This window comes from Pygocentrus nattereri, chromosome 14 (genome assembly GCF_015220715.1).
Source record: "Pygocentrus nattereri isolate fPygNat1 chromosome 14, fPygNat1.pri, whole genome shotgun sequence".
Taxonomy (NCBI): domain Eukaryota; kingdom Metazoa; phylum Chordata; class Actinopteri; order Characiformes; family Serrasalmidae; genus Pygocentrus; species Pygocentrus nattereri.
In genome coordinates, this window is record NC_051224.1 from 18,273,699 (window position 1) to 18,296,129 (window position 22,431).

General features: G+C 42.7%; 1 protein-coding gene across 1 annotated transcript in view; it reads left to right on the forward strand.

Annotated features, from left to right (window-relative positions):
• The first annotated feature begins 4,780 nt into the window (after nt 1–4,780).
• The window catches only part of cntnap1 (contactin associated protein 1), a 77,432-nt gene continuing 59,781 nt past the window's right edge, over nt 4,781–22,431 (forward strand). Inside the window, exon 1 of the mRNA XM_017697511.2 lies at nt 4,781–5,276. Within this exon, the coding sequence (XP_017553000.1) occupies nt 5,210–5,276 (67 nt within the window). The 5' untranslated portion in view covers nt 4,781–5,209. The remainder of the gene's footprint in view (nt 5,277–22,431) is intronic.

Consider the following 22,431-nt stretch of genomic DNA (forward strand, 5'->3'; position numbering starts at 1 on the left):
GCTTTCAGTAACTACACCTAAAGGGATATTCCACCCAATTTTCACATTTTGGGCATAATTGAACCTTTCAGAGGTGAACAAAGTTATTCAGCGTTATTTACAGTGGTGGTGACAGGAAGCAGGGGTGGCAATGTCTACACCACAAATATAGTCATTCTATTGACCATCCAAAACAACTAGTGAACCTCCACATATTTTCTAAGCTTTTACATGTAATGCTGATGATGGCAAAATAGTAGTAAATCTGGAAAAAAGTTTTCTTTTTGTGACATTTTGCCTTACAACACCCTATAGAAAATCTCAACATGATTTCATAACAGCATACAAATCATACCTATTACTCTTTTATAGTTAACAATTTACAGAAACCTTGATAAATTCTATTAATTTTATTTGAACTTTTCAATTATTCAACTCATATTGAATCAGTTAACCTCCGTCTTAAACCATTTCAGACCAGATGTCAAAATCCTACAAATTTGGCTTCAGAATTACACCTACAGTAATGTCTTTGACTGTTGGCCAGCAGTGATACATTGGCAAGAAATCTGCTGACTGCTCAGTCGAGTCTGTACTGGCTGAATCATAGGCTCGGCCTATGAGGATGAATTTGATGCCTTACAGGCAGACAAAAATAGCAGTTTACCTTTGATCACTAAAGCGCAGCACTGAGCTAGTGGGGGCATTAATGCTCTGGTGTAACATGAATCAGAGGCCTCCTAACAGCAGTTATAGACTTTCAGCGCTTTCTGTGCTTCACTTTTTCAGCAGTAATGAATGAGAGATGAGCAGCATGAGTCATGCGGGCATTTACAGGATGATGAGATTACGCTGTAAAAGGAGCTGGTGTGAAGAGCCATTTTAGTGCAGCAGCCTTCGAACATAGTTCAGCCAATCAGAACCAGAACAATCTGTAATGTAAAAGTTGTTTTTAGTACTTATTATTTGGCTGATTTGACGCTGGGAACTATGTCTTTTTGCATGTAAAAACTATGTTAAGTGTTTACTATTCATTTATTAATATTTGCTATTTACAGCATTCACACTGTTTGTTCCCTGCTGAAAAAGGGCCATTAGAAACCATTAGGATTAAAACTTTCATTTTCATTTAATTCTACACACACACACACATCCATCCATCCATCCATCCATCCATCCATCCATTTTCTAAGCCGCTTCTCCCTCAGATTTGCGGGGGGATGCTGGAGCCTATCCCAGCGGTCATCGGCGGACATTTCATTCTATCAAAAGCTAAAAAGCTAACTGGCTAACAGGCTCTTCTGGTAGTATTCATACATAGGTTTTAAGTTGAAGTATGCTTTGAAAGATTCACTTAAAAACTGCAATACAGTAAAAGAATATGCTACATGGGTCTTACAACCTTCAAAAGTCAGTATTTAAGCTTGAGCTGTATAGCAATAAACTCAATGTGGAAGAGTGAGAGCACAGCACAGTTAGCTTGGTGCTAACACGAGACTACAAATCGACTGGCTAGCTGAAATGGTCATGGCGGTGGTAATTAGATACTTACAAAGAAAAAGCACACTTACAAAAATGAAAGTTTCTACATTACAAAAAAGTTTATCAACTCATTTGAATATCCTGCTTTATGTGGGTACAGGTTGTGCTAGGCCAGTTAGCATGCCACCTAGCTAGGCAAAAATGAGCTAACCTTAAACAAAATTAAACTGTAGTAAGGACGTCAATCCTTTGCTGCTTCAAAAAGCACTTTTGGTGCCTAGATTTACAATAAAGCTCAAGATATTGTATGTTTGATGTATTTTTGTAATGTAACAGTGCCTGTACTGTAAATGTTTTCACATCTGCAGTGTGAAACTGCTTGAACACAACATTATTTTAGAAATGACAGAAGTTCTTTATAATGTGGGCCCCAGTAGTGTAGTCTACAGGTCCTCGCCATCATCTCGCCTTCCTCGTCGACGCAAAGGCCTCTAATTGTGAATGACCAGTTATAGTTATATGTCAGTAGGGAGGCTTACCGGTCATCTTGAGGTTCCATGACTGAAACTCTCTCCTGGCTCGTAAGACTCTTCTCCATACTGGCATCCACACAGTGGAGCTAACTTCCAGTGGATGTCCCTCACTGTCTGCAAATGCCAACTAAAGGCCTCTAATACTCACTAACTAATCTTGCACTCAGTAGAATGTCTTGTGTTGCACTTGTATAATGTCTTTTTCTGTTTGTGTATCTTTCTTTCTAGGTCTCAGCACTGACTCTTATTCCTGGCAGTATGTCAGCATAGTTTGGACTCTAACATATATGGACAAGCTTGGATTCACTGTCTGAGTGGAAAACAAAGCACTTTTGTGTGGATAAAAGCGTCCACTAAATGCTATGAATGTAAATGTAAACGTAATCAGGTTCAGAAGGGTCTCAACCCTGTGAGCTTTCAAACTCAAATAAAGTGTTACAACGTCTACTTCACAGCTTTCGACTACACTTACTCACCATCAGTGGACACGCAGAAATGACCTATCTCTGTAACAAAGAGAACATCTGTGACCAGCGCTGGACGTCCCAGCTGGCTCACATTTGGACGTTTTCTCTCAGAGGCGCAGGGCACTGGAGGGACAGGTCGTTAAGGAAACAGATGGTGATCAGATGGATTTCACAATGTGGATGGAGCAATAGGCTGTTTTGTATGTTCAGACTGCATGTAGTGGTGGTTTATTTGCAGTTCAACACTTTATATATATAGGTACTTACATTTATATAATACATATTGGAAATAAGCACTATATATATATATATATGTATATATGTGTGTGTGCGTATATATATATATATATATATATATATATATATATATATATATATGCATACATACATACATACATATATCGCTGCTGTCGGAAAAAAAACTCATATCTCCATTTTTGTTGTTTTTCAGATTTTAACATCCTTTGAAAATGTGTGTGAATTTCATAAAGAATGAACCAAAAGAAACGGCCCAAAATGACTTGGAAAAAAGTCTGGTTCCATTGACTTACAAAGCAAAGTATGTTTTTACCTTCTCTTATATATATATATATATATATATATATATGTATATATATATGTGAATTATGCAAGCGGTTTTAAGAAGCATCATTTGCCTTTGAGCTTTGAAGTGCCTATTTCTGAAGAGAACAATCACTGATCCTTGCTCATGATGTTTTCTCCTTACCTTGACCATGACCTACTCTCACAGGACTGTTCACGTTCAGCAGCAAACACAAACCGCAGGATCTAGCTGGGAGGTTTTCTATAATACAGAACTGGTGCATGGGATTAAAAAGCATAAAGCATGTGATTGTGTTCAGAATGATTTGGCAGAGGCAGCAGTAGTGTATTACAAACGAAGATAAATCCCTTAAAGCTCTCATCACTGCCCCCACTGCACCGCTGATCACGTATGCTATCACATCCATTGGTGGATATTGGTTAGGGGAGTGGAAGGGTGGAGGCTTATGGAAAAAAAAAACAAAAAAAAAAACTTAATTTGATTGGAAACAACACAAATCCCACGATGCTCCTGGGCACCCAATCTGACCCGAGCTCCTGTCTCTGCCCCACAAACCCACTTCTTAAGCCCAAAGCCTTTTACAAGCTGGAATCATGGCCAGACTGCCTCACTCGCCTAGTGCACTGCAAATCTCACTTTTCCCCGCCCCACAGCCACACACAGTAATGCTTGTATTCCTGTCTTCGTGGGGTTGTTCCATGTGTTGCTGTGTTCCATCTAACCCAACTATAACCCCCAACTTGGCAACCAAAAGATCAGCTTTGGCCTCATTATAAATAAGAGAGCACCCAAATTTCTCTTAATGACAAAATATCCTAGTTTTCTTTATCCTGGAGATATATCTGGTCCAAAAAGCTAAATACACACATGTTGCCATACAGACTTAATTAAAAACATCGCATCACATGTGATACATTGGTTTTACTTGATTCAAATGTGATCATGATGTCCATACAAATTAAATATAGTACAACACAATTGTTGCCAAACAAAACTGTTGTTGCAACACACACAGACTCATCCATCAGATAGGTGTTATTTGTTACTCCACAGAATGTGTTTTCACTGCTCTATAGTCCATTGGCTGCACTGTACCCTGCTCCCCCCGATGCTTAGCATTGTGTATTTTGATCTTAGGCTTGTGTGTTGCTTCTCGGCAACCTCATTAAGCTCCTAATGTGCAGTTCTTTTGCTGAAGTTGCTTTCAGAGGCAGTTTGGAACTCTTTAGTGAGTGATTTAACAGAGCATAGGCACTGTGCACTTCAGCACTCAGCGGCTTCGTGGCTAAGATGTTGTTGCGCCTAGACGCTTCCATTTCACTATAATAGCACTTACCGTCAGGGCAGATCTAGCAGGACAGAGCACAAACTGACCTGTGGCAGAGGTGGCATCCTATGACAGTGCCCTGTTTAAAGTCAACGAGCTCATCAGTACGACCTATTCTACTGCCAGTGCTTGTCTGCTGATGAAGGACGATGATCCGCACAAACTGAGCAGCAACAGATGAGCTCAGACCAGTGAGGTTGGAGTGTCTAATAGAGTGACAGTGAGTGGACACAGTGTATAGAAACTCCAGCAGCACTGCTGTGCCTGCTGCCTTTCTCATCCTCCATGAATGTAAATACGGCCACTGGGAGCCAATGACGTTCCTACCTGGGGTGGGCGGGGCAATGCGGTTTGCCGAGCCCCGATGGAAATTGGACTGTACCATCAAATCTACGGGCACATGAGGGACGCATAAGAGAAGTTCTAAGTGAGGGAAGTTTATTCTGAAGGAAGCGAGGAAAGTTTCCTCATTTGTCTCTCCTGCATTCTCAGCCTCTCCTCTCCCACCCTGACCCCCTAAAGCCCGGCTGTTAAAGTGGGACGAAACAGCAGCTCGGATGAGACTGAGTGACAGCTTTCACACCCCAGTACAAACACAAGGCTTTCTTTAAAACTTGCGTCGACATCTAGAGCGGCTGTGCGCGCTCCCGCCGCAAGCGCAGACACGGATGCGCGCCCCCGCGCCGGGAAGAGAGATAGAGAGAGAGAGAGAGAGAGAGAGAGAGATAAGGGAAGAGAGTTGGGGTTGCTGGCGGTAAAGTTATCCGGGAAGGTGGCTCAGAAAATGCCCGAGGAGAAAAAAGCAGAGGACCGCTGCTAATCTGATGCACTGGACAGCCCGCGTGCACCGCAAAGGATGAAGATGGGGATCATCAGCAGCAGCTTCATCCTCTTCTTCCTCGCCCTCCATCACTGCTCGTCACGTAAGTCCGCGGAAATCGCGTTAATAAGTAGCGTTGGGGGTTTTTGCGGTCATGCAGTTCAATGCAGCACAGTAAAGTGCGAACGAGGCCAAAGTCAGTTTCCTATTCGCCGCCTTCTTGCTCGAATTTCCCCGTTCCACCTTAAATGCAGCACCATTTAAGGTGGACCGGTGAAATTCTAACAAGAAGCCGGCGGATGAGCTGACTTCAGCTTCGTAAAGTGCACTGAGGTGCAAAGCTATGCGGTGCAACACAGCGTCCGAAAGGCGCGCGCGTGCGTTGCAGCACTGCTAATATCCATCCCGCGTGAAAATGCAAGTGTGAAAAAGGTGCTTTGATCTTTTTTTTAAAGTCTCCTCGCGCGAGTACAGATTTCGGTCCGAGAGCTTTGCGCTCGTGCAGAGGGGGAAAAAGTAGCGGCGGTGTGCTCGTGCGCGCACGCGCCTTCTGCATTGCAGTGCTTGGAAGTTTCTGCATGGAAAGGTGCGTCTCTCGCGCACCCCCCTCCACCCATGCCAGCCCGGGCACGCGGGAAGGACACGGATTTAACCCCACGAAGGGCGAGTGGGAAAACGCCCACTGGTGATTTTTCTAGTGTGCAGTTGCAAAAAAAAAAAAGGGGGGGGGGGTTAAAATATCTTTGTCATGGGTGTAACAGCGGTGTCCTCGTGCGTGGGACCAGCCCACTGCAGAGTGGGGCGTGGAGGCGGTGGGGGGCATCACCTGGGCGCGTGGACAGTGCCTACACATTTGCACGACGTGCACTGCGGAGGAAATGAACTTTCCAGAGCTGCACAGTGGCTATGATGTCAGCGAAAAGAGCTCCGAGCTTGGAAATGAAGCCGCAGAATTAAAGGGATGGGGGGAGGGGGGGCGGAGGGGGGGGGGGGGCTGCTTGAATTTGTGGTGTAACTTAAAGGAGAACCCCAGCGATTAAAAAAAATATCTGAATAATTCAGTGGTTGAGATGTAACTTAAACCCATTCGTTCAGAGTGGTTTGGCTTGAAATGGTTCATAGCAGAAAAGCTTGCCCGTTCGGATTATTTTCCAGTGGTGGGGATGGGAACCAGAGGTCACCATGACTGCAACACAAATAAAGCCGTTGTACTTACCATCCAAAATTATGCAAACAGTGGTAAAAATGCATCAATATGAGAAAAAAAAGTTTTTGTTGAGGACTGTTTGGCCTTAGAACACCCTTCATCATGAACAGATTAAAATGAATCGATTTAAATACATTTTAGGTCAAAATTGTCAAAATCATGGGCTGTTCATAACCATTCCTGTAATGCCTTTCTGTGAGGAAGCTTTCAGAGGCATGAAAGTCCTCAGACAACTGGCCCCTATCACCACAATTGTGAACAATTCTGACTTGATAGGCTTTTCTAGAACTCTTTTTACACCAAACGACTGAATCACTTTGCTTACATCCAACCATTTAATAGTGCAGAAATTTTAAAAACTTGGTGGAGTTCCCCTTTAATACTGACATTACTAAAGCTGTGCATGCTGATATTACTGTTATATGTGCAGGCACACGAGTTGGGAGTGCTTAGACAGTTTATAATGCAATACGCTCTAATCTTGGTGACTCTTTGATGGTGGAGGCTTGAAGGAGAATTCCACGTATTTTAAAAATTTCATATTTTGTGCCCAAGTTGTGAGCAAAGTAATTTAGAGTGGTTTGATGTGAAATGGTTTACCGTGGAGAACCTCGCAGACTTACTGAGATGTCTTTACAGTGGTTGTGATGGGACCCAGGGGTCACAGTGTCTACTATACAATTAAAGACATTTTATTTACTATTCAGAACCACCAGAGAACCTACACACATCTTCAGTTTTATATGTAAAATTCTTTTGGGACTGTTTTGTCTCACATGCCCTGTGTACCTCTCTGTCATTGCTTTTAAAAACGAATGATTTAGGTGAACTTCTTATGACAAAACTGTCGTAAAGCAATGTCTCTGACATCAGTCAGCACATTTGTAACTGTTTTTAGAAGCAGTTAAACCCTTCAGACGTCTGGTTCCTATCACCACCACTGTGAACAATTCTGACTCGGTAAGTTTCTTTAGAATGGAGCATTTCACCCCAAACCACTCTGAATGACTCAACCATTTAAATATGCTGAAACTTCCTTCGAATGTAGGTGTAAATGCACAGAGTTACCAGTTTATTAGAAACACCTACATTGTAGCTACACTCACTGGCCATTTTGAAAAACCTCAAAATTCCCTTTATGTTCATAAAAATGTGAGCAGTCAGTTGTTCGTACTTTTTTCATTTCATATATTTTACATTACATCATTACATTTTCAAGCATATGTTAGCTTTAGCCTTGATGGTGTCTGCACTGGGGCCTCCTGTTTGGGAGAATGAATCTATGGATTGCAGGCAGTTGTGTTGGATGATGGTTTTGATGACATCACTACAGCTGTGGGGCTGCGCACAGATTGTGCACACTGTGTAAATCTGTTCTGATTTGCTAAACCCCTGAAACACTTCTTGTAAACACTCCTCGTAATTTCAATGTAAACAGGTGGGGCTAAACTGCTGTAGACTAAATAGATGGATATATGGTGTTAGATGGATATATGCTGCATATACATATATATCTCCAGTTTTTGCATAATTTGAAAGTGCCCTTTGTCCTTTATATTGTGTCAAACGTTCATGATGAATGGGCCAAAAGAAATGGCCCATAATTGATTAGAAATATGGCTGGTTCCATTGACTTATATTAAAAATAAAGCATGTTTTTTCCATTTTGGAGATGCGAGGTTTTGTTCTGACAACAACGATATATATACACACACACACACACACACACACACTCACGCATGCGCACACACACACACACACACACACACACACGCATTATATGGACAGAAGTACTGGGACACCTACACATTACACCCACAGGAGCTTTAATGAATCCCATTCTACAACCTCATTTCCAAAAAAGTTTGGAGGCTGTGCAAAATGTAAATGAAAACAAAATGCAATGATATGGAAACATTTAAACCCTATATATCATTGAAAATAGTACAAAGACAACATCAAATGTTAAAACTGAGAAATTTTACTGTTTTATGAAAAAATATTTTCCGTTTTAAATTTGATGCCAACAACACTTTCCAAAATAGTTGGGATGGGGGCAACAACAGGCTGGTAAAGTTGTGTAATGCATAGAAAAGTCTGGGGGTTAATTGGCAACAGGTCAATCTCAGCATCAGAATCTCAGAGAAGCTGAGTCAGAAGTAAAGAAGGGGTCAAATAGTGCAACAATTCAAGAATAACGCTTATCAACGTAAAATGGCAAAGAACTCTTGCTTTTCATCATCTATTGTACATAAGACTGAAAACCAATATTGGCTAGAAAAGATATTTGGCCCCTTAAGTGGCACTGCATTAGAAACAGACATGATTCTGTAGTAGAAATCACTGCATGGGCTCAGAAAGACACTGAAAATCACTGTCTGTGAACACAGTTCATCACTGCATCCACAAATGCAAGTTAAAACTTTAAAACACAAAGAAGAAACCAAATATAAACAGGACCCAGAAACGCCGCCACCTTCTCTGGGCTGGAGTTCATTTCTTTTTAGAAATCATGGACATTGTGTCCTCCAGGCTAAAGACTAAAGCTTGTTATCAGCACACTGTTCAAAAGCCAGTATTTAGGATTGAATAGGGGTGCATTAGTGCACACGCTATGGGTGACATTTGCATCTGTGAAGGCACCATTAATGCTGTTTTGGCAACATATGCTGCCATTCAGACAATGTATTTTAGGCAAGGTCCTGTTAATTTCAGCAAAATTATGTAAAACCACATTTTGCACGTATTACAACAGCATGGCTCTGTAGTAAAAGAGTAAGAGGGCTAAACTGGCCTTCCTGCAGTCCAGACTTGCTGACTGAAAACATCTGGCACTTAAACTGACCTGAACTGATGAGCATCTGAAATCCTGTGTCAAGCAAGAACATAAAACATTTTCCTTTCATAACTACATCAGTGTCTCCTCAGTTCAGAGTGTGGTTAAAAGAAGAGGTGATGAAACAGTGGTAAACAGGTCCTGTCACAACTTTTTTGAAACATGTTGCTGCCATCAAATTCAAAATGGGTATATATATTAAAAAAAAAAAAAAAACATTTCTCAGTTTCAATATTTGATATGTTGTGAGATCAAACACTGATGTTGGACGGGAAGACCTGGCTCAAAATCTCTGTTCTAGTTCATCCTAAAGGTGTTGATGGGGTTGAAGTCAGTGCTCTGTCAGGGCCAGTCAAGTTCTTCCACACCAAACTCACCCAGTGTTGCCTTTATGGATCTTACTTTGTGCAGTGGGACTCAGTCATGCTGGGACAGAAAAGGTTCTTCCCCAAACTGTTCCCACAAAGTTAGAAGCATGAAATTGTCCGAAATGTCTTGGTCTACTGAAGCATAAAGATTTCTCTTCACTGGAACTAAGGGTTTTAGGAAAACCCCTGAAAAACAACCCCATATCATTATGCCTCCTCCACCAAACTTTATACCTTGGCAAGGTGCCGGCATTTGGGCACTGTCTTTTTCAGAGTAGCAAGGTGTACGCCTGTATCAAAACTTGTATACAAAAGATTTGAATACCCCTGGCTAAATTCTAAGTGAAAATAAGTAAATTCATCCTCTGTAGGAAACAATTGAGCCCTTGAAACAAAACATATATGTGATAGTCATATAAGCATGGTTGGTATTGTTTGATGATCTGTATTTAAAATGAAGTCACTAAAATGTAAATTAGGCATAATTTGGCTTTTTAACCTAAAAAGTTTAACAAAATTAAGATGTGCAGAAGTGAGTTGTCAATAGATGATGTGTCAAATTGATCACTTAGAAAATGAACAAAACATGGCACCTGACTGGGGTGCCAAACATTTGCACATTACTGTATACCCATTTTACAGCCTTATTGAAACCTCAAATTAGTAAAATACAGTAGTTCATGTCCATGCATAACAGCAGTTCTCTCTAGAATGGCCAGATGATGTTGATGATGACTTTCTGTATTCCAGTTACTCAGTAAATGAGAGTCCGTAATGGGATGCAGTTCCTAGAGGGATAAATGCTATGCCAGTCTCAGAGCAGAGAGATGAGACAGCACTAACTCAGCTCTCACGCTGTACTCTCAGCAGCATAAATCTCTCTGTGGAATCCAGCCAGATCCAAAATGGATGCTGTAGTGTGCTAACAGAAAAAAGAGAAAACTCTTAATGCTCTGCCTCACAGCAGAGAGCCACCAAGGAGCCAGAGTGGGATTTTGGGGATGTGACTGTGTGTGTGTGTGTGTGTGTGTGTGCGTGCTTGGGAGGTGAGATAAAGATATTGACACACTGTGACTGTCTGAAAGCCAAGGGGAATCAAGGAAGGGAGAGAGAGAGAATCGTATGGGGCATCTGCCCTGACATTAAACAGAAATAAATGTATATGTGTGTGTGAGTGTGTGTGCGTGTGTTATATGCAGGTGTGGATAGATCTATTCTTCGGGAGATGCAGTTTGCTGGAGGCTTAAGTTTCTTTGCAGTTTCTTGCCTCTGTTTTGTTTCCTCTGTGGATTTTTTCATTTTCCCTGAGCTTGTTTCCTCATACCCAGCCAGCCACCCACTGCGCTGCCAGAGTCTCTCTGAATTATTCATAATCACTTGCCCCGACCGTCTGCATGTGGACATGCTACAAATGCTAACCGCTGTCCACTCTTACGGATGTGATATCGGTCAGTGGACATGTGCCTGCCTTCTAAGATGCTCAGCTTTTAGGGGTATTCTAAAAGTTTACACTGTTAGCAGAATTGTTTGTTGATTCGGTGACTTGTGTCAATAGTAGAATCTTTTGTGGTGCTGAACTGTTTTGAAAGGTTGAGCAACAACAGGCTACTCATTATGGACATTACAAAAAGTAATAATCAAAATAAAATGAAAAAAATGAAGCTATAGAGATATGACAACTGACCATCATGAACTTGTGCAGGCAAATGTAGAATAATTAGAATGCCACATATGAAAGAATTGGGATGTCCTGATCTCCCCCCGCCTCCCTGCCTGCCAAACCAATCTGACTTTAAATGTTGAGTACCAGCTGATACTGATCTGTACTGTATTTTCATAGATGATACAGCCACACAGTTTAGGTAAAATTTGCTAGTCTGCTACAGAAAACTCTCTTCATTTAATTTGTACATAATCTAATGAAAATCCCAGGATTATTACGTACTAAAGCTTATTATTCAGTAACTACATGGACTTCAGTGCAAACTGCTTGAGCTATTCTTAGGTTATAGAAATGTAATAAAACTTCTAAGGGGTTAAATGACCACCTGATAGTGTGTTTTATTGGCAAATGGTCTGCGATGATTTGATTTGCATTTGCTTTAATATTCTGCAGCAAAATTACGTGTATATATATATATATATATATATATATCCATCCATCCATCCATCATCTTCCGCTTCTCCGGGGTTCGGGTCGCGGGGGCAGCATCCTGAGCAATGAAGCCCAGACCTCCCTTTCCCCAGCCACTTCCACTAGCTCCCTGGGAGGGATTCTGAGGCGCTCCCAGGCCAGCTGGGTGATATAGTCACGCCAGCGTGTCCTGGGTCTTCCCCGGGGTCTCCTCCCCGGTGGACTTGCCTGTGACACCTCCCAAGGGAGGCGTCCAGGAGGCATCCTAACAAGATGCCCGAACCACCTCAACTGGCTCCTCTCGACGTGAAGAAGCAGCGGCTCTACTCTGAGTCCCTCCCGGATGACCGAACTTCTCACCCTATCTCTAAGGGAGAGTCCAGCCACCCTGCAGAGGAAACTCATTTTGGCCGCTTGTATGCGCGATCTCGTTCTTTCGGTCATTACCCAAAGCTCATGACCATAGGTGAGGGTGGGAACGTAGATCGACCAGTAAATCGAGAGCCTTGCCTTATGGCTCAGCTCTTTCTTTACCACAACAAACCGGTAAAGAGCCCGCATCACTGCTGACCCAGCACCAATCCGCCTGTCAATCTCCCGCTCCCTTGTACCATCACTCGTGAACAAGACCCCGAGATACTTAAACTCCTCCACTTGAGGCAAGAGCTCATCCCCGACCCAGAGAGGGCTCTCCACCCTTTCCCGCGTGAGAACCATGGCCTCAGATTTGGAGGTACTGATCCTCATCCCGGCCGCTTCACACTCGGCTGCAAACCGATCCAGTGAAAGCTGAAGTTCACGGCCTGATGTCCCCAATAGGACCACATCATCTGCAAACAGCAGTGATGTGACCCTGAGGTCACCAAACCGGACACCCTCCATCCCCTGACTGCGCCTAGAAATTCTATCCATAAAAATTATGAATAGAATCGGTGACAAAGGGCAGCCCTGACGGAGTCCAACTCTCACTGGGAACGAGTCTGACTTACTGCCGGCCATGCGAACCAAATTCCTGCTTTGTTTGTACAGGACCTGAATGGCTCATAGCAAAGAGCCATGTACCCCATACTCCCGAAGCACCTCCCACAGAATACCCCAGGGAACACAGTCGAATGCTTTCTCCAAATCCACAAAGCACATGTGGACTGGTTGTGCAAACTCCCATGAACCCTCCAGAATCCTGGAGAGGGTAAAGAGTTGGTCCAGTGTTCCATGACCAGGGCGGAACCCGCACTGCTCCTCCTGAATCCGAGGTTCGACTATAAGCCGGACTCTCTTCTCCAGTACCCCTGCATAGACCTTACCAGGGAGGCTGAGGAGTGTGATTCCCCTGTAGTTAGAACACACCCTCCGGTCCCCTTTTTTAAAAAGAGGCACCACCACCCCAGTCTGCCAATCCAGTGGCACCACCCCCGATGTCCACGCAATGTTGAAAAGGCGTGTCAGCCAAGACAGCCCCACAACATCCAGAGCCTTGAGGAACTCGGGACGGATCTCATCCACCCCTGCAGCCCTGCCGCCAAGGAGCTTCTTAACTACCTTAGCGACTTTGGCCTCAGTAATGGACAAGCCTATTCCCGTGTCCCCAGACTCTGCCTCCTCACTGGAGAACGTGTTGGTGGGATTGAGAAGGTCCTCAAAGTATTCCTTCCACCGCCCAATGACGTCTTCAGTCGAAGTCAGCAGCACACCATCTCCAGTATATACAGAGCTAGTGGCACACTGCTTTCCCCTTCTGAGTCGCCTGACGGTTTGCCAGAATCTTTTCGGAGCCGACTTAAAGTCACTTTCCAAGGCCTCACCGAACTCTTCCCACACACAATATATATATATAGGGGGCGGCACGGTGGCGTAGTGGCGTAGCGCTGTCACCTGGGCAGCGAGGAGGGCCTGGGTTCGATTCCCCGGCCGGGTGACCGGGGTCCTCTCCGTGTGGAGTTTGCATGTTCTCCCCGTGTCTGCGTGGGTTTCCTCTGGGTTCTCCGGTTTCCTCCCACAGTCCAAAGACCTGCAGTCAGGCCAATTGGACATGCTAAATTACCCCTGGGTGTGAGTGACTGTCTGTGTCTGTCTGCCCTGCGATGGACTGGCGGCCTGTCCAGGGTGTATCCTGCCTTCCGCCCGAGGACTGCTGGGATAGGCTCCAGCACCCCACCGCGACCCTGATGGAGAAGCGGCTTAGAAAATGGATGGATATATATATATATATATATATATAAACACACACACACACATGTACTGCTGTTGTCGGATGAAAACCTTGTAACTCCAAAACAGTAACTTTCCAGGAGAAGGAAAACACCTACTTTACTTTTAATGTAAGTCAATGGAACCAGACTTTTTTACAAGTCAAGTCATTCTGGGTAAATTCTTTTGGGCCATTCCTCATGACATTTATAGATAATGTAAAGGACAATGGGTACTTTCAAAATGTGTCAAAATTTGAATATAGCATATATATGCATTTAAGCATCTAGATGTAGAGTTGTGGTGTGGCTGTGGTGGCTGTGGTCTTTGAGTTGTCATGGTTCTGTCCTCCGTAGTCGCAAGACTGAACACTTTAAAAACAATTGTTCTCTGCTGTGCGGTAAAGAAAATAACACGAGAATTGTTTTTGTTCACTGAGAAGCATTATATTTAATGTCCAGTAGATTGGACATTTGAAATTGCATTTTGTAATGCATGAGTCTATCATACTTATTAAAGCATCATTTACTACATTGCTTTTATTTATGGCAAGATAAAAAGAAAAAGCACTCTATTAAATGATAACTTCATACAAAGACTCAGTTCTGTGTAAAAATAAAGAACTACAGTACCTGAGACAGAATATACTGGACGTTTGGAATGAGGAGACTGTATATAAGCACTGCTTTTAGTGACAACCCCCTGAAGAAGCCCTTCTGTAGGACTGTAGGCTCTAAGCTCATATGATATGCATCACACGTCTGTACTAAAACTGCTGCGTCAGCCTTGAGCGGCGTGTGTGCCTGCACATGCTCCGTCAGCGCTGTGGCTGCTGCAGGACTCTCCTTCACTCTCACTGCTATTCTATCCTCCTCAGCATTGACTGTGAACCTCAGGGGAGGGAGGGAGGGAGGGAGGGAGAGAGAGAGAGAGAGAGAGAGAGAGAGAGAGAAGGTTGGAGAGAGAGAAGGGGGAGAATGACAGGAGGGACAAGGGAACACGGGGAGGACAAGAGACAGAGACTGAGGAAGAGAAGGAGTGAGCGAGCAGGGGAGAGAGAGAGTGTGTGTGTGGAGACAGGAAAGGAGGGAAAGAAATGGAGGGAGGGTGAATAATTTTACAAACTGCGACATGAACGACAACGCCCTCCTGAAATGAGGGGGGGGGGGGGGGGGGGAGAGGTTAGGGTTGAATGAAAATTGGTGAATTTCTGAGAATTTACCAAATATAGCAAATCAGCAGTGCTGGAGACACAGATAGAGGGATAGCTCGGTTGAGCTTTTAGAACAAAGAGTTCTGCTCCGCCACTAGAACCTGACATGCCTGACAAAATATTTTGGGCTAGATAGATAGAGAACTTTAATAATCCCAGAGGGAAAGTTGCAACACAAAGCACAGTAAAAAGCAAAAGAAGAGCAAAAGTACTGCTGTGAATTTATACAGATGCATAAATGGAAGAAGTAAAGATACATAATAAAATATACTAAAACAACCATAAAATTAATGTGCTGTACAAAAATCAGTAAAATCACATAAATAGTATGCAAGTGGCAATGGAACGCCACTTCCAGTGGATGAAGCAAATGACTATATACTGTAAATGATAATACATGTTAGTAGTTATATAAGCAGGTGTATAGTTAACAAAGTAACTTTGAGAAGTAACAACAAACAAAATATAAACAAAGTGGCAGTTCACTATGCAGTATGTATGGACGTATAAACAAAGTGGCAGTGCAATATGCAGTATATATGGATGTATAAACAAAGTGGCAGTGCAATATGCAGTATGTATGGATGTATAAACAAAGTGGCAGTGCAATATGCAGTATGTATGGACGTATAAACAAAGTGGCAGTGCAATATGCAGTATATATGGATGTATAAACAAAGTGGCAGTACAATATGCAGTATGTATGGATGTATAAACAAAGTGGCAGTGCAATATGCAACATGTGTGGATGTATAAACCAAATAAATTAAACCAACTGTAGATATTACCAATTTTTTTACCCATTTCCTAAATTTGAGAAATTTTAATTTCACTGACCAGACACTGCAGACACATAGTGTCACGGTTGGCCCCTCCCAGTCCTGTCCATGTGTTCTTGTTTTGGTTTGTAACTCCGCCCCTGATTGTTTTCACCTGTCCCTCATTGTTCCGTGTATTTAAGCCCTGTGTTTGCCCCTTGCGTTTGCCAGTCTTTGTATCTTTGTACCTGGTCTTTGTTTAATGTCTGTTTGCTGGTTGCTCTGGTTTTTGTCATGTCTGTGGCTATATGAACCTGGACTGTTATGACCACGACCCTGGATTTGCCCCTAATAAATCTCGCTTATCTCAGCGCGTGCGTCCGCCTCCTCGCTCCCCCTTACACATAGTAATGTAGTGAAGTTGTGCAGATCATAGTGTACCCAGAACCAGATGTATTACTTCACTCTACTGATTCTAGAGGTGCTGGTCTGCCAGGTGCGCAGTGACTACAATGGTCATAAAACAGGCCACACTGTGGTGTTGACCCCCTGACCAGCTTAAATTTGTCTGGCTGCCTGTCTGATAATGCAGGTGCTGTAATTATGTTTTCACTGTAGGGCTGTCACTTTTGACTATATTAATAATAAAGTAACATAATGATTCTTTGGTGATGAATTGAATAATATTTGTAATGGGCTTAACTGAGCAGTAACATATTCCAGAATACTTGACCAAAAATACAGAAAAGAAGCATGAAGGGATTCAAACAATTGAATTGTCAGATCATCATGCTTTGTAGCAGTGATTAATGGAGAAAGCTGTACTTTCTAAGTAGCCACAGTGTCACTGCTACTATAATGCTAATTTCTGCTAGTGCTACTATGGGTATTTCAGTGTTATGTTAGCTGGTGTACACTCACATTCTACCAGGGTGTAATAGCACTTAGGCTAGCTCTACTTAAACACAAACATTTGAAACATTTGAACATTTTAACACACATTTAAGTGACATTTTTTTACTTTGTATGTCATATTTTCACAGTAAATCCCTCAGTAAAGCCTAACTTAATACTACTGGAGCACCCATTAGCATGTTTGCTGAGTTGTTTAGTCTAGTTAAAGAAAGCATTTAACTTCATATATACATTAATTCAAATGTGTGTGTGTGTGTGTATGTATGTATGCCCCTCCCAGTCCTATCCATGTGTTTGTGCCCCCTCGCTTCGTGACTCATTTGTCATGTCTGTCCCCTGATCAATCCGTGTTGGATCTATGACACTGGACCGTTTAAACGATGACCCTGGATTTGCCTAATAAACGTCGCTTATCTCCGCATATGCGTCCGCTTCCTCGCTCGCCGTTACAATGTATTAGTTTATCCAGGTGTGGGTTTCCTCTGTTTCAGTGATGCCCACAAAAGCAGTCTGTGTGCAAATAGCTTATCCTTTAAGATCATTTTCAATCTGGTGAATCTGACTTTATAATGACCCACAGACACCATGTTTATAAGTCAAATTGCAAACTAAACACTGAGCTGAGTCATCAGTGGCATATATCTGAACTGAGTCATTTTTCTCATCAACTGTTCATTTATAATTGATTATTAAGTCATCAATCATGTCTTGGCTGATCCACTGTGTTTGGGTTAAGGAGAAAAACTATGTACTTGACTTTTCACCAAACTATTTCTATAAAGTTTACTAGCGACCTGGACTCTTCCTTTCAACTCCGTGGCTGAATGTCTTCTTAATAGCTATGTTCCTAATAGAATAAAACAGGGAGGTGATCAGTGCATTTAGAGACTGGACACTGTCTACGGGTACATGTTAATACATTACTCCATGCTAATGAGTCCAGACAGCTTCAGATGGGGGAAAATGGAAGAGGGAGTGAGAATTGAGTGGACATGCTGCTATGCCAGGTGGGCAGAGACTACAGTGGTCATTAAACAGGCCATGGTGTGCTGTTGACCTTATGACCGGCTTAAATCTGTCTGGCTGCCCATCTGATGATGCAGGTGCAGTTATTATGTTTTGACTGTAGGACTGTCAAATCTGATTTTTAATAATTGAGTATTCAAGCAATTATTTTGGCGATGGTTAGAGTAATTGAGCACTTTTGCTTGGCTAGGCCAGCCTCAATGAGCTAATTAGTTAGATAAGAAACCTTTGTTAGCAGAACGAGTATTGCTTTGTCTGGTTTAAGAGGCGTGTATTGTCTTCCTTTTTTGTTGTTGCTGAATATAGCTGTAATAATTTTGAAATCTTGTAGAAAAAAGTATGTGCCAGAACACACTTTCATTGCAGTTCTGCTCTTGAAGAACCTATTTATATTGACTCCAAGGGGTCCGCTGAGGTGATATGTATGATAGAGATTAGCAGACGAACACAGATGGGAGATCAGCGTCGTAAACAAATGACACGATGATCGAAAGACAAAGAGCGACACAAAAATCATGATCCCAGTTCGAGCGAAGTTCAAATAGGCAAATATCCAAAACGACCAAAACAGAGGTATCCGAAAAGGGCTAGGCACAAACGAAAGTCAGCGTAACAATACTGTCCAAACGCGAGAAACAAACGGCACAGTCCAAAACGCTCAGTAGGGTTCGGCAGAACAATACTTCGCATTGTCTTAGTGCTCAGTCAGGGCTTAAATAACCCAACCTTGTCTCAAAATAAAGTTCAGGTGGAGGTCCTTAATAATCAGGAGACTTGGATCTCTGCCAGGAGCGGTCACATGAGACTCCAAAGGATTCTGGGAATTGGAGTCCCTGCCTTGCGAGGCTGAATCCGAGCGCATGACATGATACTGTAATAAAATAGCATTAAAGATGGCATTGAGGTTTCCCCACTAACGGAAAGTCATTGAGAACATGTTAAAAACAGTACTGAAATGGACAGAGTATGTTCTCTGCAATAAACACGACGCCAAGCTTCATTCATATGCAGGCAGAAACAGGATTCATCTGAACAGATAACACGTTTCCAGTCATGAACAGTCCAAGTTTTGTGTCTCTTCGCCCACTGTATCTGGACAACTCTGTGAGCAGAAGTGAGCCAAGGCCTCTTGCACGCCACTTTACTTCATATATTCATGGTGTGCAGTTCTCTGCAGTGTTCTTTCAGAAATTGGTTGTGAAGGACCTGCGTTGACTTCTAGAAGCAATTTTTTCGGGCACAATTCAGACAAGAATTTCCTGCAGACTGGGATTTTTGCCACTGGTGATCAACCCACATGACTGCATGCTTTGTTAATGTTCCATCTCACAAATCAAAAGTCATCTCAAACTGGTTTCATGAGAATGAAGTTAATTGTTCTTCAGGGGCCTTCCTGTCAACATGGTCTCTCATGAAATCTCAAAGGAATGTTTCCAACATCTTGTGGATGCTACAAAGATTCAAGGCTGTTCTGAGAGCAAAGAGAGGCCCTAGCCAGGGAATGGACAATGGTGCTTGAAAGTTTGTGAACCCTTTGGAATATTCAGCATCCGATCCCATTCTGAGGTCCTCTGAAATCTCCTTTGTCCGTGCCCTGATACACTTCCACAAACGTGTTGTGACGATCAGACTGTGGTACATCTGTTCTTTAAATAAAACAGGGTGGTCCCTCACACCTGATTGGCATCCCATTGATTGAAAACACCTGACTCTCGTTGCAATTACAAATGATCAGCTAATTCTAAAAGTCCCACAGATTTTTGTCACTCACAGATCTGTAATACTGGATCATTTTACTCTATAAATAAATGACCATGGGTATCATTTTTGTCTGATTTGTTTAACTTGGTTCTCTTTATCTACTATTAGGAATTCTATCATTATCTGATGAGGTTTGAGAAATTTCTAAAGGGTTCACAAACCTTTGAGCACCACGGTAGGGCTGTTCTTGAAAGTATGAAGACGTAACATCAGGCCCTTGATACATAAAGCTCTGGGAACGTAGAAATGACCCAGTTTTTAGCCATGTGATGATAATCGATAATAATAATTGGTATAAGTGGAAAACAATATTTTAAAACTGTCTTGCTCTTCTGTCCTGAGCATCTACTGTGGAATCTTCTGAAAGATTATAATCTCCTCACCAGCAGTTTCTACATGCAGGAAGCATCTAAGGTACACAAGCTACTACAGTGAGGCCTCTTGTAAATTATAAAGCATACACCTCTTTAAAATTATGTACAACGCTAAGTGGTGTAATTACATAAAAGAGCCTGCAGAGATGCTCAGAATTATTAGAGATACTGAAGTTACTGGTATTGGATGCACTGTCTGTACATAAGCGATGCTCTTTCATACAGCAGAGAACGGATAGCATTAATGATTGATTACAGTGAACGATTTGTAATTCAGCAGCTGAAGGACGATGAGCCTCAGCACAGATATCTTCACGCACACACAGAAATGCTGACCTTTTTCTGTCCGGCTGAAGGTCAAACTCAGGCTTTTTTCCTCAAAGGGCCTTTCTGTCCAAGACCTTTATCATTACTACACAGAGCAGAGAGAGAGGGGGTAAAGAGAGATAGAATGAGAGAAAGGGAAGAAAGAAGATTAAGAACAGGGAGAGAGAGGAGAGAGAAGAAGGAAAAAAGAAAAAGGAGAGAGGAAGAAGGGAGAGAGGGATGGAGAGGGGGGAACAGGACAAAGAAGAATAGAGGTGAAACAGAGAGAAGAAGGTAAGAAAAGAAAAGAGTGAGAGCGAAAGAGGGAGAGTCAGGGTGAGAAAGAGTGAAAGATAGAGGAAAGAGAGAGAGAAAGGATGAGAAGGAGATTGTGAAACGTAAGGGAATCCAAATCAGGAAAGGGCGAGGAGAAGAAGAGTGCAAGGGAGAAAAGAGGGGGAAAGATGTAAAGGATGTAAAGGAGAGCTTGGGAGAAGAAAAGGGGAAAAAGGAAGGAAAAAGGGTGGAGAGGAAAGGAGAAAGGAAAAGTGGCAAAAGAGCTTGGAAAAGGAGAGAGGAAGGGAGAAAAAGGGGAGAAAGATGGGAATGAGAGATTAAGAGAAGAAAAGAAGACAGGAAAGGGAATAAAGGAAAACGGGAGAAGAGGGTGGAAAAGAAAAGAGAGAGGAATAGGGAGAAAGGAGTGAAGAGAGGTTGGAAATGAAGAAAGGGGAAAAGGAGAGAGAATAAGGGAAAATGGAGAGATGTGAAGGAGAGATTAAGAGAAGAAAAGAATACAGGAACGAGATGAAAGGAAAAGGAGCGAGGAATAGATGGTGGGAAAGGAGAGAGGAAGAGGGAGGAAAGAGAGAGAGGTTGGAAATGGAGAGAGAGAGAGAAAGTAGAGAGAGGGAGGGAGAAAAGAGGGAGAGAGGGATGTGAAGGAAACACTGAGAGAAGAAAAGAAGACGGGAAAGAGCAACAAGGAAAAGAAGAGAGGAAAGAGACAATAAGAGTCAGAGAGATGAAGCAAAACACATAATGCAAGGAGATTATTGTGATTAGGCTGAATGACGGCAGCGGGAGGAGTGGAAGAGGACAGAGGGAGAGAGATTTTAGCAGGCAGGTGATGAAGGAGATGGAAATGATACATATGAAGGTGTTTTTAAAGTCTGTATTTTTCAGCTCTGCTCTGCTGACTGTCAGTGCAGAATAACTGAGCTGAGTCTGCAGGGAAATGACCCTGAGCAGTGTTAAACCCCAAAAGCATTCTGGAACGCACAGCCAGACACATCTCTCTCTCTCTCTCTCTCTCTCTCTTTCTGTTTCTCTCTCTCTCTCTCTCACTCCCTCTTTCCGGGGGGGTTGAAAAGTGGGGTAACGAGAGATAGAATGAGAGAAAGGGAATAAAGAAGAATGAGAACAGGGGAAGAGAGGAAAGTATAAGATATATATAAGGAGGGTATAAGATAAGTATAAGATGGTAACGAGAGAAAGGTAGGAAAAGGAGAAAGAGTGAGAGCGAAACTGTGAGAGTGAGAAAAGTATGAGAAATTGAGGAAGAGGGGGGAGAGGAGGAGAGCATAAAACAAGAGGGAAAAGATACAAATGATCTATAAAAGGAAAGGCTAAGAGAAGAAGAGGGGAGAGAGAAGAGGATGGAAAAAGAAAAGAGAGGAAGAGAGCAAAAGAGAGAGGTTGGAAATGGAGAGGGGGAAGGGGTAAAGGCAATAGAAAAAGAGGAAGAAAAGAAATGAGAGAACAGGAGGAAAGATGAGAGAGGAGAGAGAAGGACAAAAAAGGAGAGAAGAAATGGGGAGGGAGGAGGAGGGAGAGGGAGGAATGGGAACAAGAGAGAGGGAAAGAGGCAGAAAGGTAGGAAAAGGAGTGAGAGAACAAAAGAGGGAAAGTGAGACAAGTAGTGTGAGAGACAGAGGAAAGTTGGGAGAGAGAGAAAGAGAGGAGAAGGAGAGTAAAATTCCAGGGTAAAGATATAGAAAAAAAAAGTTGTGAGAAGAGAAAGGGAGAGAAGGAGAGGAGGAAAAGAAAAGAAAGAGAGAGAGGAAGATTGGAAATGGAGAGAGAGAAGAAGGAGAGAGAGAGGAGAAAGGGAAATAACTCCCTAACTCAGGGGTCAGCATCTTGGAGCTCCGGAGCCACATGTTACCCTTTT